Below are 14435 nucleotides of genomic sequence, written 5' to 3'. Positions count from 1 at the left end.
TCTTGGCCCATTAATGGGTTTGTTTTTCCATTGTGTAAAGTTGCACAGGAAGTTGTAACAGGGCAACATATTTTCAGAGACTCGCTGGTTTTTAACAGTTCTGAAAATTATGTGCTCAGTATGTATAAATATTAAGGGCTGTTTTTTCCCTACGTGTTGTGCAGTAAAAAAATAGCCTCTGAATAATAAATAGCCTTTCAGCATTTGATTCACATTTGAAAGCAGTTTTACTGACCTTTGGATGTATTGGGTCTTTAGTGTCTCTTGTAGGTTTTCTGTGTAATTTCTGCCTACCATATGCAGCGGAGTATTTTGAAATTGATACAGCTGAAACTGATACAGCCCCTGAAAATAGCAGAATGGTGTTAAGCCACTTGATTGAGGCAGGCGTTCCCGAGCTGCGTCATTCCTTCAGCCATCGCGCTGGGCTCTCGCGCAAACACGCTACCATGTGCCCAGGCCAGTGAACTAACGCTCCCCCGGTGTATTCCACTAAGCATAAAGGCAGCCAAGACTTTATTCTGGCAGACCTGGCTTTCCTAGGCTCTCCTTCCGTTTCAGCAGTCTTTTGGTGTTTTCCTTATGCTCTGGGCTAACAAAGATACTGCTGTCATCTACAGTTTTGCAGCCTAGTCCTTGTCTTTGGGTGGTGCAGCGGATGCAGCGCTCACACTGCCGCTCTTGAGGCAGTGTGTGTGCCGTCTCCACCCTCCAAATACTCAGAAGAAAATGTTACTAATCTCTCCAGTAGCAAGAAGGAATTTTGGAAATTGTGTTTTCAATTTCATGCCACAGGGCCCCTGTTGCCATTTAGCTTTCACTCTACTGGGTGTAAAGAAAACCAAATACTTCTCTGCCATTCCCCTCTGTTTTATTGTGCTTGAAGTGGAAGGGGGAGCGTGCTTGGAAAGGGTGGCTGGATTACAGCAGTCTTTGACTTCCAATTTTTTGTTAGGGACAGCATGGTGGCTGAAAAATACTGTGACACCGTGGGGAAAATGGGATTTGATTGCTTTGAAAGTGAAAAAAAAAAGTTCTGATTCTTTCCCTTTGAGAGCATCCATCAGAAAATCAAATCACTTCTATTTTATATTTTTAAGATTTGGAAGGTTTTGATTCTGTAATACCAATTGCTGAGAAGCTTAATCATCCAACTACAACCAGACCAAAAGCTACAGGCAGGAGACCGCCCTCCCAGTCTCTCACATCTGTAAGTTAATTTTCTTTTTCTTTTAAGAGGATTTTATTTTCTGATTTCTTTTTTTTTCCTCCTACTGTCTGTGTTCCTTGGTACTTTCACCTACATTTACGCAGCCCCTTTCACCTACATTTCACACATACAGTGAGGCAGAGAAATGCAGCTCAGGAAAATCAGTGTCAAAAGTCTGCCAATGTTTTGAATGCTAATTTTTAAAACAGTCCTCTTCTTATGGGAGCTGTGCCCCTCATTTGGGTGCTGCCAGGTATTTTTTGCCAACTGTGACCAAGGCCACAAAAATCCTTCATAAAAATCTTCGGCATAAACCAGTCAGTGCTAACTACCAAGAATTTTGAAAGCATTTCCCAAAGTAAATCCCTTGTTTGCTCTGGGACACTTAGCAGATTTTTAGCACACACAGAGCACTGTCATCTTTCAGCGCCTCTCACGAACCATCCTGCATTTCTTCTCCTTAAGCTCTCTAAATTTCTCTCCCCAATATACATCTTAGGGCAAGTTGGCCTCAAACCATTCTCTGGAAACCAGCGCTCAGTTTTCAATGCCTTTTTCTTTTGGATTTGGGATTTGCTTCCATGCTTTTTGCATTCTAGGGTATTGGAATGAGAGCAGCTTCTTAAGGTGACCCATGTTATTGCTGAAAGAAAACAAAGTAGAGGGAGTCTAAAAACACTCTTGTGAAAAGCTTTCAAAATAGTTGATGGACCCAAATAGAGTAACCTAAAAGACAAGCCGAAAGGATTTTCTTCCCTTTAAAAATCTATGGGAGAGAGACAATCCTGCCCCATTTGCAGCCTCGTGTGGGGAGCGGACAGAGGCCTCTGCAGGAGCCGCACGCGGAGGCCGAGCCGCAGGGCCAGAGCTCGCCTCGCGACCAGGGGCTGCTCCCGGCTTGTAAAGCAGCGGCTGCAAACGTGCAGTGTCGTGCTGAATCTAGCTCCAAGGCTCTCGAGCTCCAATTTGCCACTCCAGGACTCTTCGAAAAGTGCTCTAGCCTTGAAAATCATGTGGCTTGCGAAACCAAAGTGGGGTAGTGTCCAGATTTTTAACTTTTTTTTTTTTTTGCTTTTTACCCTCCAAAATGGTATCTTAGAAAAAAAGAGTTATCTATTGAACACTTTTTTTTCCTACCTATGTTAAATTCTTACTCAGTGATTCTCTGCATTTCTTTCCCCTCCTGGGTGTGTGTTTGTGTTTTGTCTGCATAGTCTTCCCTTTCAAGCCCGGATTTCTTTGACTCACCAAGTCCTGAAGACGACAGGGAGGAACATGTTTCCATTACACAGAAAACTATCGAAGTGTCAAGAAAATCGAGGACGGTTACAATATCACAAGTAAGTTAATTGGAAGGCCTCTGCTTAACCTTACTGCGTGAATTTTACTTTTTAAAATATTAATCAAATTCTTATTTAGTTGTCTTTGTTATAGTCAGCTTGGTAACTAGCACTTTAAAGAAGCTTTATGAATATTAAGGTTGTTCCATGTTTGAAATGCAAAATCAGAGTGGATGGAACAGTTGAAATATCTCCACTACTATCATGTGAAAAAGAAATCGTTCTAGTCTAAGTATATTTTACAGAATCAGAAAAGATGGCAAAGCAAATTTCAGAAGCAGCAGCCCTTTTTTGCAGCTATAGATTGAGTTTACATTAGCAGAGTCAGCAGATAGAGAAAATGACCCATTCTAAGTATATGTGAACTTAAATTTGCATGTGTAAGGAGTTTTTACATCGATGTGACTCTATCCATGTTACAGGCTTGTGCCATTCTTACTGTAAATTGATATAAAATTGTAAAACAATAAAATGTTACAGCAAATGTGTAGATAAGACTCTAGACATTGGAGGTTTTCTTAGCACATGTGGCTTCTTTTCATAATAAAGATGTTACATGCTTACAGTATAACACTTGGGTGAAAGATGAAGGCGGGCATGTCCGTGATCGAGCGACGACGATAATGTTTTGCTTTAGAACTCCCTCTTCTGGGAGCATGAGAATTAGCAAATACTCTTGGGCTGTCGTTTGTACAGGATAGGCTGGCGTGACAAGTGCATGTAGATGTGCCCGTAAAACAAGAATTCTGCTGTCGGAAAGTAGCAGCAAATGGCCATTTAAGTTCTGAAATAAAGTGCTCAGAGTGGTTGACTGCAGTTTTGCTTCACTTACTTGCTATGGGTTAGAAATGGGCCTAACATCTCTTTTCAGACCCAAAGATGCAATAGGACTGTAAGGATTGCTATCTATGAGAGGTTGGGCTGTATGTGCACATTTTTCACCTGTGCACTCACAGACAAAATGTTAAAAGAATTAAATTATTAATGTTACCAAGCCAAGCACTGAAGCCACTGGAGTAATTTAATTTTGCAGAGCTTGTTTGGGACAGGCTGTGTACTCAGTCCCCCTCCGGGAACAGGGAAGACTGTTTTCTGCAGAACACAGTGGATCCCAGTCATCCCTCCCCATCACAATTTCTCCTGCTTTTCATCTGACTAACTTTCAGCTTCTTTGCCCAGCTAGTGCTTCTGCCCCTGTGCCTAAGTCTCCTTCAGTTTCCATACCTACTTTTTCCTCAATATCTTGCCCTGCTTGCCATTCAGTATGAGTATCTCTTTCCTCAAGAGAAGTTGGAAGGTTGTCTGGTGTTTTTGTCCTATTCTGGGCCAGATCAGATTTTCAGATAACTGCTGGTCAGTATCACAAAGTACATTACAAAATCTTAGCACCAACATAACAAATGATGAAGACTCTCATTACTCACTATTGTGGTAACTGTGCTTGTACACTCTTCTGTGTGTGCAGCAAAATGACTAGTTATTTGTGGTAGGTGGCCTGCAAATCTTCAGTACCTGCTCTAATGCAGAGGGCACTGACTGCAGTTCTGGAAGCATGAGGTGCCTCTGAGCGAAGCCACAGACTGGCTGGGTTAATGCTGCCTTTGAGAATTCTCGCTTGGTTCAGTCAACACTGGACAGTGCAGTAGAGTTCTGTAATTCTTGCACTGACACTTCTGAGACAAACCCTTGAGTATCTGTCATTCAGAGTTCATTTCACTGCTGTGCCCAAGCACTCAGAAACACCTTTTCCTGGATGGTTGTAACTGTGGAAACTCCTACTGAACCTCCCTTTTTATAAAGCTTTCTCTACATATGAAAAGTTACTGTGTTTTGTTTTGTTTCGTTATAGGTATCTGAAAATAAAACTTCCTTGCCTCCAAAACCAGGAGGTCTGGCTAGCGGCAGTAACGTACCGGCATCACTCTCCCCGTCACCATCACCTGGATTTCATTCAATTGCTATGGGAACAACAGGCCACAGGTCAAATTCCCCATCGCTGTTTGGTACTGAAGGAAAGCCAAAGACTGAGCCCTTGAGCCAAGGTCAAACTGCCCTGGAGGAGCTGAGAACCCAAATTAAGGAGCTAAGAACCATTGTTGAAACAATGAAAGACCAGCAAAAGTAAGTACTGTAAATCACAACTGTAGCTGGGGTGTCTGAGAATCTAAGTTTTAAACTGTAAGCTGTGAATAAGGTTCTTCATAACTTTACATGGTTTAACCTGTCAGTAGTAGGAAATGCATTTTTACTGGTTCCTGGCATTCTTAACTCACTTGTTAGATTGTTAGTGCATTTGCCCAGAAAGCTTTATGCCAAAAGAGATAATTGAGATGTCTCTAGGATAGCTGCTAAGCTTTGTGCTTATCACCCCAAATCTTATTATTTTAGGGTTTGGCATCTTTTCCTTAAACTGCTGGTTTCTCAGGAGATACTGGGGCTATCTCGTAGTTTTTGCTATTCCTGAGAATATTTAATGTCTTGGAGGTTAAGGGAGAGGATCCTCCCCCTCTACTCCGCTCTGCTGAGGCCACACCTGGAGTATTAGGTGCAGTTCTGGGCTCCCCAGTACAAGAAGGACATTGAGCTTCTAGAAGAGGGTCCAGCAGAGAGCCACAAAGATGATTAAGGGACTGGAGCATTTGTCATATGAGGAAAGACTGAGAGAGCTGGGCCCGTTTTGCCTGGAGAAAAGAAGGCTGAGAGGAGATTTGATCAACATGTTCAAGTACCGGAGGGTTGATTGTAGACAGGATGGGGCCAGGCTCTTCTAGGCGGTGGCTGGTGACAGGACAAGGGGTAACGGGTGTAAGTTGAAACACAGGAAGTTCCATCTCAATATGAGGAAGAACTTCTTTCCTGTGAGGGTGACAGAGCCCTGGAACAGGCTGCCCAGAGAGGCTGTGGAGTCTCCTTCTCTGGAGATCTTCAAAATCTGCCAGGATGCCACCCTGTGCCACGTGCTCTAGGTGACCCTGCTGGAGCAGGGAGTTGGACTAGAGGTCTCTTCCAACCCTAAGCATTCTGTCATTCTGTGAAATTAAACTTTCTTACACTGTCTGTTGCAGAAATCAGAAAAAAAGGGAAAGCAAGATACAGCGTCTGTAAATAGGAGTGTGGGGAGAGGGAAGAGGACGGGAGGGCTTGACTCAAGCCAGGGTGCGGAAAGCCCTGTGGCTTCTCCCTTCAACGATTCCTCCTCAGGCCTCCCGTTGGCAGTCGTGGCCGCTGTCCTGTCCTGTCCCATCCCGCAGGGCTCGTGCTGGGGTCTGCTCCCTGCTGCTGGGCCCTGTCTCCAGAGCATGGTCACACGGGAGGCCGTCAGGAGGTGCTGCTCCTGGCAGCTCTTCCTTGCAATAGAGATGGTGGCAAATTCACACTTAGGAGTCATGAAGCCTGACAGACCAAGCTGTAGGTTGCATTGTACTGTAGGGATGGATATGTAGCTTTAAAAGGACTGAAATACATATTGATGTGGGCGGGATCTGTGCTACCTGCTCCTATAACCCACCAAGGCATTTACATCTGGTATGGAAAAAGGTGACTGCGTACTCAGATAATGTTGATACTGCTAGCCCAGAACAGAGCCTGTGGATGCAAGTTCTTAGGAAGAAGACAGTTATTCATTTGCAGGGTTTTTTTTTTTATTATTATTCTCTTATACATAATGTTACTTCTCTGCGTATTACATAGTATCCAAGTAAGTACTTAATTTAATGATTGGTTCAGGAGAAGAAAGATTGCTTTCTGATTAGAAATTGGAGTTGGAAATTGGAATTGGATTGCAGGAAGAAAGATTGGAAGAAAGGGTGGAAAACATGCCTCCAAGAGGTGATCTTCAGTGTTTACTAGTTTAAACATTTACATTCCAAACTTTTTTTTTTTTTTGCATTCTTTTAACAGAAAAGAAATTAAACAGTTGCTGTCTGAGTTGGATGAAGAAAAGAAGATCCGTCTACGATTGCAGGTACTTGAATTATAATGTTATGGAAATATTTAGCCTCAGCCATAGGACATAACAACTCTGATTATATTGAAAAGGCTGTTAATTGTACAAAAATGTATCAGTACAAATAGGCAAAATCAAAAGAAAGAGAGCACACTATAAGTTTCAAAATATGTGATATTTTTAGTCTCAATTTTAATTGTCTAATCTTGTCACAAGTGAAATCTTGCCTCCATAAGTGTTTTGCTCTCTCCTTACTTTTTTGCTTTGTGTTAAGTTAGTTTTAGGCTTAGCATACACAGAGTGTGATTTCAGAGGTCTGTTTTATGGAGAACTGTACCGAATGAAGCATTGTGAGCAATACAAATGAGGAAATTCTAGTGAAGAGCCCAGTTATTGCTACCATACTGTTGTGTGGTGCCTCAGCTTCAGAAGGGGTCTCGGCGATGGAGTAATTGGCCAGGGAGCCCCCGGCCCTCCCCGTGGGAGATGAGTGGGGTCACTGACAGGGCTGCTTCAGCGCACGATGACCGTGAAACTGCTTTTCAGGGTTTTTGGAGAGTGTTTCTTAAGTGTTTTAGTATTGATTATCTTTTATATTGTTATGGTACAGGTCAAATGTGCTTTTTTTGTGCTAGGGATGGAAAATCGAATTGTAATTTCTCTGCTCTGTTCTTGCTGAGCAAAGTGTTTTGGCAGAACGGGGGCCCTTCAGTGAATGTTTGCTTATTGAGTGTGCTACTTCAGTCCTGTGCAAAGGGCTTTGTGTTTGTGTCTGCACAGGAGTATGGCTTCTAGGAACACACAAATCCTGTTCAGCTAAAACTAAAACATTCAGATAAAATCAGTCATTTGTAATAGCAAGTTCTCGTTTAGTCTGACAGGCCAAACTATTCAGAGCTCTGGATTCTACCACTGAGGATGGCTCTAAATCTTTATATGGAGATCTACACCGATAGTTTTAAGAACATAGTGTTACGGCTGAATGCTGTTACTCTGGTTCAGAGCTTGCTTATACCAGTAAGTGCTCAATGGCTGACTAAGATGGCATGATCAGCTTTAAATGAATATGGGAGTTAAACAGCCAAAAGTTGCATTAGTCTCACAGTGCCGATGGTCATAAACTCAGCTCAGTACAGCTCTTGGTTCCTGTTTAAGAAAACTGTCCAGAAATGGTGCGATTAAACATTGTGGGTGTTTTAGATTGCATCTATTATCCCTGCCTCAGGGTCTCCGGCCTCCATCCGAGGGGCCAAGTGTACAGCTGGAGATGTATCCTCAGCTGCATCCAGCTGCTTTTGCTGCACCACGGTACATCCGTCAGAGCCCCTAGCATGCCACGATGCTCGCTGGGATGGTCTAAAGGTGCCATCCTTACAGCAAGAGCCATCCCTTTAGCAGGAGGGACACTAGGTTTTGCTCTTTAGCTACTGACATTCATTTTCAGTGGCTTCGTTTAGCTCTGCCAGGTATAGCTGCAGCAGCCAGTGCAGGGATGCAGTGCTCATTCTGCCTCTAATTCCTGGCAGCAAGCTGTGTATTCTGTAAAAGCATTAATTTAAAGAGTTTGAAAGGTCTTAGGGCATAACCTGGTATTGGTACTTGTCTGGCTTTGAAAGGAGAAAGCCATGACTGGCCATCTCAGGCAGCTGAGAAGGTCCCTTTGTGAAGTCTGGAAGTAAGAGTAGTGTAAAAAAGTGATGCATGTCCCTATGGATAGGATGGAACATTTGCTTTTCAAGCAGTGCCAACTGTGCGTCAGCTTGTTGAAACGTCTGATTGCATCAAAAATGACCTTTTTTTTTTCAGATGGAAGTTAATGACATAAAGAAAGCTCTTCAATCAAAGTGAATACTTGATAGATGGAATGTTGCATTATTCATCCTGACTGAGACTCAAATTTTTGCCCCAGCCAAAATAACTTTGTGCCAAATGATTTAAGAATTGCCTCAACATCCCTTTGTTTGAAGGATTAGCACAAGAGTTTTGATAGCACAACAAAAATACCAACAACGAGGAAAAAAATGTCCACGTGAAGCAGTGCCGTGTGGCACTAGTTGTGACTGAAATTCATCTTACTGTGCTAAAGGCTCTCTACTTCAAGATCATAGGTGAAATGAAAACTCAGGCAGTTTAGTCCATAGTGGTACTATTTTGATGATATTTTTCCATAAATAAAGTGTATTTCAGATTATCTGTTTACAAGCTTTATGATTTTGACTTTTGGTTTTTAATTGTCTTTTGTCACAGATTTTAAAATGTTTGTACTGCATATAGCCAGGAATGAATGTTAACGTTGGGGCTGGAGGGATTATTTTTGCTTCAAGATAGAACAGCCTACTTTTTGTTACGGTTTTAAGTTCTGTTAAATATGCAATTTTATGTCCCCAACCCCCACTATAAATAAGTTGTGTACAATAATGTATTTAGGGGAAGAAAACAAGCAAACAAACTAAATATCTGGTCTTTGCAATGATTTGTGCCTTTCTTTGCCACACACTGGCTGGAGCTGGTTGCAAACCAGGGTCCAGTAATGTAGCTATCACCATGACTCCTGTCACTTCTACTGGTAGAGGTCACTCTTTTAATGTGCAGCTGCTCGGGCAGTATAGCCAGACTTGTGTTCAGGTGGCATAACAAGTGGCGCAGTTGAGAGCAGCTTTGTCCTTATCAGCTGTGGCTTTTTAGCTTTCCTGTTTTTAATAGGCCTTTCCAATTTGAATGTTCATCTCCCGCTTGATTTTCTTTAGAAAAATTAAATGCCCGCCTCCGTCCCCAATTTTGCACAGAGTGAACAGAATATGCATTATTAAAGCAAAAATAAATAAAAGTAAATATAAAACACAAATAAAAAGTTGTATTGTTTCATGCACGAGGTTCTCGTTATTGTGCGACATGTTTCATTTGCTGTTTACATCGTATCGTTTGCTATATTCTGTTGTAAACTTCCTGCCATTGAGAAAGAGAATGATGCAGTTTATAGTCCTGCTTTTGCAGCAGGGCTTTTTCTCATTTTATAGAACTTGCTGCTTACTTCATCTGTTCTCCTGAAGTTTACCCGTTTGCTTTCGTGCTTTCCAAATAACTTCTCCTTTTCTTTCTGTTAGCAGTTTCTTAAGTTACTCCACCTACTCTGCCCTTGTCAGAAGTGTCTGTTGAGTTTATACAAAGCATTTAAGTATGGATGTTTTTGCAGTTTGTGGAGTGAGTGCTATTGGCGATACTTCAGAGTGATTGAAACACGCGCACACTCGGGATCTCTTTATCATCACAGGAAGTGTTCGACTTGCCCCCGTCCAGAAGGTCCTGTGTGGCAGCTAAGCATCCTGCCTGCCAGAAATGGGTTTTGGCTTTCAGTTAGCTGGTCACGTTCACAAGTGGTTGGCAGAATTTCCATCCTCTTTTAAGTATGGACAGGTATATAAAAATACATGTATGCATACTCCCCTGTATGCAAAACCTGCTTTACGGATCTCAATGGGCAATGCAGGACCTTATTGCTGGGATGATTCCTTCTACTGCAGCATGTGCTTCTGCTGTCACACAGGTATCAGGCATTGAAAGATTCAGTAGTGAAACACGAGAATTTTAATACAAGTCCCAATACATTGGTCAGTTTTCTGAAGCAGAAGCACTAATAAAATATTTTGTCACTGAAATGCTTTTCTTTAAAGTTTCTGAATAGCTGCATTCAAGTGTTTTTTATACAAGGAATGATAGTCCCATCATAATTTTCCAGGAATAAAGATTTCTACATTGTTTCCATATCTTTTGTGAGGCTGCTGGCAGAGTTAGGAGAGCAGGAGGAAATAGGAGATAACAAGAATTCTGACTGAGTTTTTAGTGATCTATTTACAAGAAGTTTCCAGAAATCAATAGCTCTTGCTTCCTAATAGCACCCCGGAAGAAAATTAATTGCTTTATCTGTACTCTTGAGTTGTACCTCAGAAATATCATGAGCATCTCAGAAATGTTCCATTTTTGCAAATGAAAGTGTGAATTTGGCACAGAATTTTCTGATAGCAGATTACATCTATTTTTTCCTCCTGTTAGGATGGTAAGTTGTCATTTTATAAACCCCATACTCAGAAGTGAAACATATCATGCTTTGTAAAAGAAAAGATTAAATGAGATTTTGTGAAAATGCTTTGTTTTGAAGGTTAGTTATTCTGAGAGAAGAGAGTTCATGGAAATACAAGTTTTTCTTCTTGCTGCATTTCACTATAATAACAGAAAGTATTTTACATAGCATATGGTTTTCCCTTTTTAAAGAAGATCAGTTATGCATTAAACTTGTGGATATAAACTGCTACTTTTAAAAATGTCTGTTTTTATATTTAAAGAAAAAAAATGGTGGTGAGCTACACCAACTTTGACATGAGAATGATTAAACATTGTTGTTTGAAGAATTGGCTAAAATGTTTTGTTCATTAATATGCACATGCTAGTCTTGTAATGGATTTATGTAATATTAGGACTTAAGTTTTCATACAGAAATCAGGTATGAAATGTCAGGCTTACATTTTTGGGTAACAATACTATTCAAATTCATAGTTTGTGTAATTTGGAAAACTTCTAGCTTGGACAATTAAGAAAACAGTTTTATGTTCTTTTTATAGGGACTCATAGCATAGTCTGTGTGTTATAATTTAATTCATTTTTTAATACCTTGAGCGTTTGGCTTGGATTATAATAATGCTTTATATAACCTGGTGGGAAAAAAAAAAGTCTGTATTCCTCAAATGGTGAATTTATTCTAACTTAAAACTCTTCCATTTATCTAGTTAAATCAGTTATATTCATTTGGGGCATTTTTGGCTGCTGGTGAGAAGTAACAAAAAAAACCCCTCAGACTGGTGCTTAAAAGAAATCATAACCTTCAACAGTGAAAGGATTTAGTCTTTCTTAATGTAGGGTGATAGCACTTAGCACTTCAAAAATAAGTATTAAATGGATAAATAAGATGATAACTATTAAAAGTGTGAACTGAGTCCTGTTAGTCAAGTTTTATCTTTAGTTTGCTTTTTTCATATATATCATTTGTGTTCCATTCACAAATGAGCAGCAGGCTCAACATAAGGAATGTTTTATTATGCCAACAGGTCAATGGTTTGAATATAGCCACCTCTACACCAGCGAGGACTGAAATCTGCATGTGTATAAGAGGTGAACGAAAACCCTCAGCCCTAGGACTCGGAGTAGAAATTGGGGCGGTTTTCCTCATCTCCTTGGGAAGCTGAGGCCACACGTGAGATGGTGCCTTCTGCCCCTCCGAGGCACCAGGCAGCCTGGAGGTCCATGGTCCTGCGGCGCCCCGGCCCGTGGAGCCCCCTTGGGCCCAGGAGCCCATCTGTGAGGCCTGCGTGGTGGGAAGGTGACCAGTAAAGTCCTTGGGTGGATCACGCGGCAGCGTTGCAGCGGTGCCGGCACAGCTAGGGTAGCTCTCCTGGGAGGAGAGCGGGGCAGGCACCGGTGCTGCCGGGCCCTGGCATGAGGTGTCTGCGGCCCTTCCGAGACAGGCCTGGCCTGGGAGCGGGCCGGGCGCGCGGAGAGGAGGGGGCTGCAGCAGCTGCCCGAGTAGAGCTGCCTGTCGCAGCGGTGGGCTCTGCCTCCAAAGGCAGGCAGGGATACAGCTTAAAAGCAGTAACGCAGCAGCGCTGCTGCTTGAGTGTGGTGGAGACATCTTGGTCACATAGGGGTGGCAGTGCTGCTGGGCACCTGCGCTTCCTGTAGATGCTCATGTGTGGACAGTGAGGGCAAGGGAGCCTCAAGCACTCACTTGCATTCAAAATAATCCTTAGGTTAGAAAGAGCAAGAGGGACCAGAGCAGAAATCACTGCTCAGAACATCACGTCACCCATGGTTATTAACACCCTTCAGGTAGGAGCTGGGTTTTGTTTGGCACCTTTGAGCATTAAGGAATTGTGGTTGTCAACAAGTTGACCATGAGGCAGCAGTGTGCCCTTATAGTCAAGAAGACCAATGGGATCCTGGCCTGCATTAGGATGAGCTTTGCCAGCAGGTCGAGGGAGGGGATCCTGCCCCTCTACTCAACTCTGGTGAGGCCGCATCTGGAGTATTGGGTGCAGTTCTGGGCTCCCCAGCACAAGAAGGACATTGAGCTTCTAGAGAGGGTCCAGCATAGCGCCACGAAGATGATTAAGGGGCTGGAGCATCCATCGTATGAGGAAAGACTAAGCGAGCTGGGCCTGTTTAGCCTGGGGAAGAGAAGACTGAGAAGGGATTTGATCAACATGTACAAATACCTGAGGGTGAATGCAAGAGGATGGGGCCAAACTCTTCTCAGTGGTGGCTAGTGATAGGACAAGGGGTAATGGGTACAAATTGAAACACAGGCAGTTCCATCTCCACGTGAGGAAGATCTTCTTTCCTGTGAGGGTGACAGAGCACTGGAACAGGCTGCCCAGAGAGGCTGTGGAGTCTCCTTTTCTGGAGATCTTCCAAACCCGCCTGGATGCCGCCCTGTGCCACGTGCTCTAGGTGTCCCTGCTGGAGCAGGGGGGTTGGGCTAGACAATCTCTAGAGGTCCCTTCCAACCCTAAGCATTGTGTGATTCTGTGGAAAGTGTGTTTTGAATTCATCTGCTTTTTCATGGAAAAAAAAAAAGCAACCGGAGTATGTATCCAGTTGGTAAGCAGGAGGAAACATACTTTGCTTCTGCCAGTACAATCTTGTGATGGGCTCTTTCTTTATCATTAGATAATGACTGAGTTTCTCTAATAATCAGAACATTGCAGCATGATCTGTTTTCAAAACTCTTCATAGTATCATTTCACTTCAATATGCCCAAACTCTTCGCTTTCAGTTATAGCCTCCTAAAAGGGAAGTTATATTCTTCAGTACGACTATCTCTTCTTGGCATGGATCCTCACCACTGCTGAACAGTGGAAGGCTGATGCAAGGGGCTCTAGCAGACTGTCCCTCACATCCTCACATCGCAGCATGGGAGCAAAGTGCTTGGGATTTTGTGGGAGCACTTCCAGGTGCCTCTCAGAGGAAGCCAAAATTAAGCGGGGCAGCTACCTCTGCTGGAGGATGATGTGTCCTTGGTGGTACTTGCCTCTCAGAGGCACAGTTCTCTTCACGAAGGACAGACACCAAGGCAGCCAGAGCATGGGAGACGGCACTGTGCGGGCGATCCTTGCACCACGCTCTTTCTCCCGCCAGAGAGCAGAACAACAGCTGAGGAAGCAGGAATGCACAGCAGGCAAGTGTGCGCACCTGCGTGGAAATTGCTGCTGGTAGGTATTTGGCTGCTGCTGACTCAAACAAACAGCTGAGTTTATTTTACCCTGTTGGAGACATGGATGCAGCCATTTTGGAAAAAAAAAAAAAAAAAAAGAAAATAGAAAAGAAAAAATAATCAGAGACTCCAGCAAAAATGTTGTTGGCTGGGCATGCCAGTTCCTGTCTGGATGGCAGGTCTCTTGCCGGAGGCTCAGGCTGTTTGTGCTGTGATTACACAGTCAAGCTTGGCGTGTGTCACTGCTCCCAGGGGAATGGAAAATTTCTCATGGTCTGGCCCGAGGCACCTGTTTACCTCAGCTCAGTAACCTGTTCCCGGAGAGCTCTAGTGCAAGGAGGATGTCACATTGCTGCTCAGGGCTTCAGTGTCACGAGGGACGTGGACTAATTAAACTCAGCGAAATTGATTTAGTCTGTCAAAACTGCTGAGTTGGAGTTGTCCAATGTCACCAGTGTGGCAGGTACCTGCCACCAGTGCACGAGCTGGAGCAGGGCCTGTGTGTTCAGCCAGGTGCTAGTAAACCCATATTCCCCCCGCACACACATTTTTGCTCTCTGCGGTCTTGTGCTTCCTCAGCCATCTCCCATGCACATATCAGTGGCAGCAAGCTCCGACTGCAAAACTCCTCTTGAGGCTGTCTCCTGCCTGCGCGGGCTACGTGTGTCCTCGCACGGT

The 14435-nt window shown here is 43.3% G+C and overlaps 1 protein-coding gene across 3 annotated transcripts in view; it reads left to right on the top strand.

The window, feature by feature from the left end:
• The window catches only part of SH3KBP1 (SH3 domain containing kinase binding protein 1), a 205695-nt gene extending 196334 nt beyond the window's left edge, over positions 1-9361 (top strand). For all 3 annotated transcript variants that reach the window (XM_088532735.1, XM_088532737.1, XM_088532736.1), the window contains 5 exons: positions 1101-1210; positions 2425-2550; positions 4400-4671; positions 6451-6514; positions 8303-9361. In XM_088532735.1, the coding sequence (XP_088388861.1) occupies positions 1101-1210; positions 2425-2550; positions 4400-4671; positions 6451-6514; positions 8303-8344 (614 nt within the window). In that variant the 3' untranslated portion in view covers positions 8345-9361. The remainder of the gene's footprint in view (positions 1-1100; positions 1211-2424; positions 2551-4399; positions 4672-6450; positions 6515-8302) is intronic.
• Positions 9362-14435: the final 5074 nt, after the last annotated feature.

The sequence above is a fragment of the Tinamus guttatus genome, unplaced genomic scaffold, assembly GCF_059628265.1.
Source record: "Tinamus guttatus ecotype Peru unplaced genomic scaffold, ASM5962826v1 Tinamus_guttatus_pri_ptg000470l, whole genome shotgun sequence".
Taxonomy (NCBI): Eukaryota; Metazoa; Chordata; class Aves; order Tinamiformes; family Tinamidae; genus Tinamus; species Tinamus guttatus.
The sequence above is the reverse complement of the archived record's forward strand: the minus strand, read 5'-3'. Positions and strand labels throughout refer to the sequence as shown.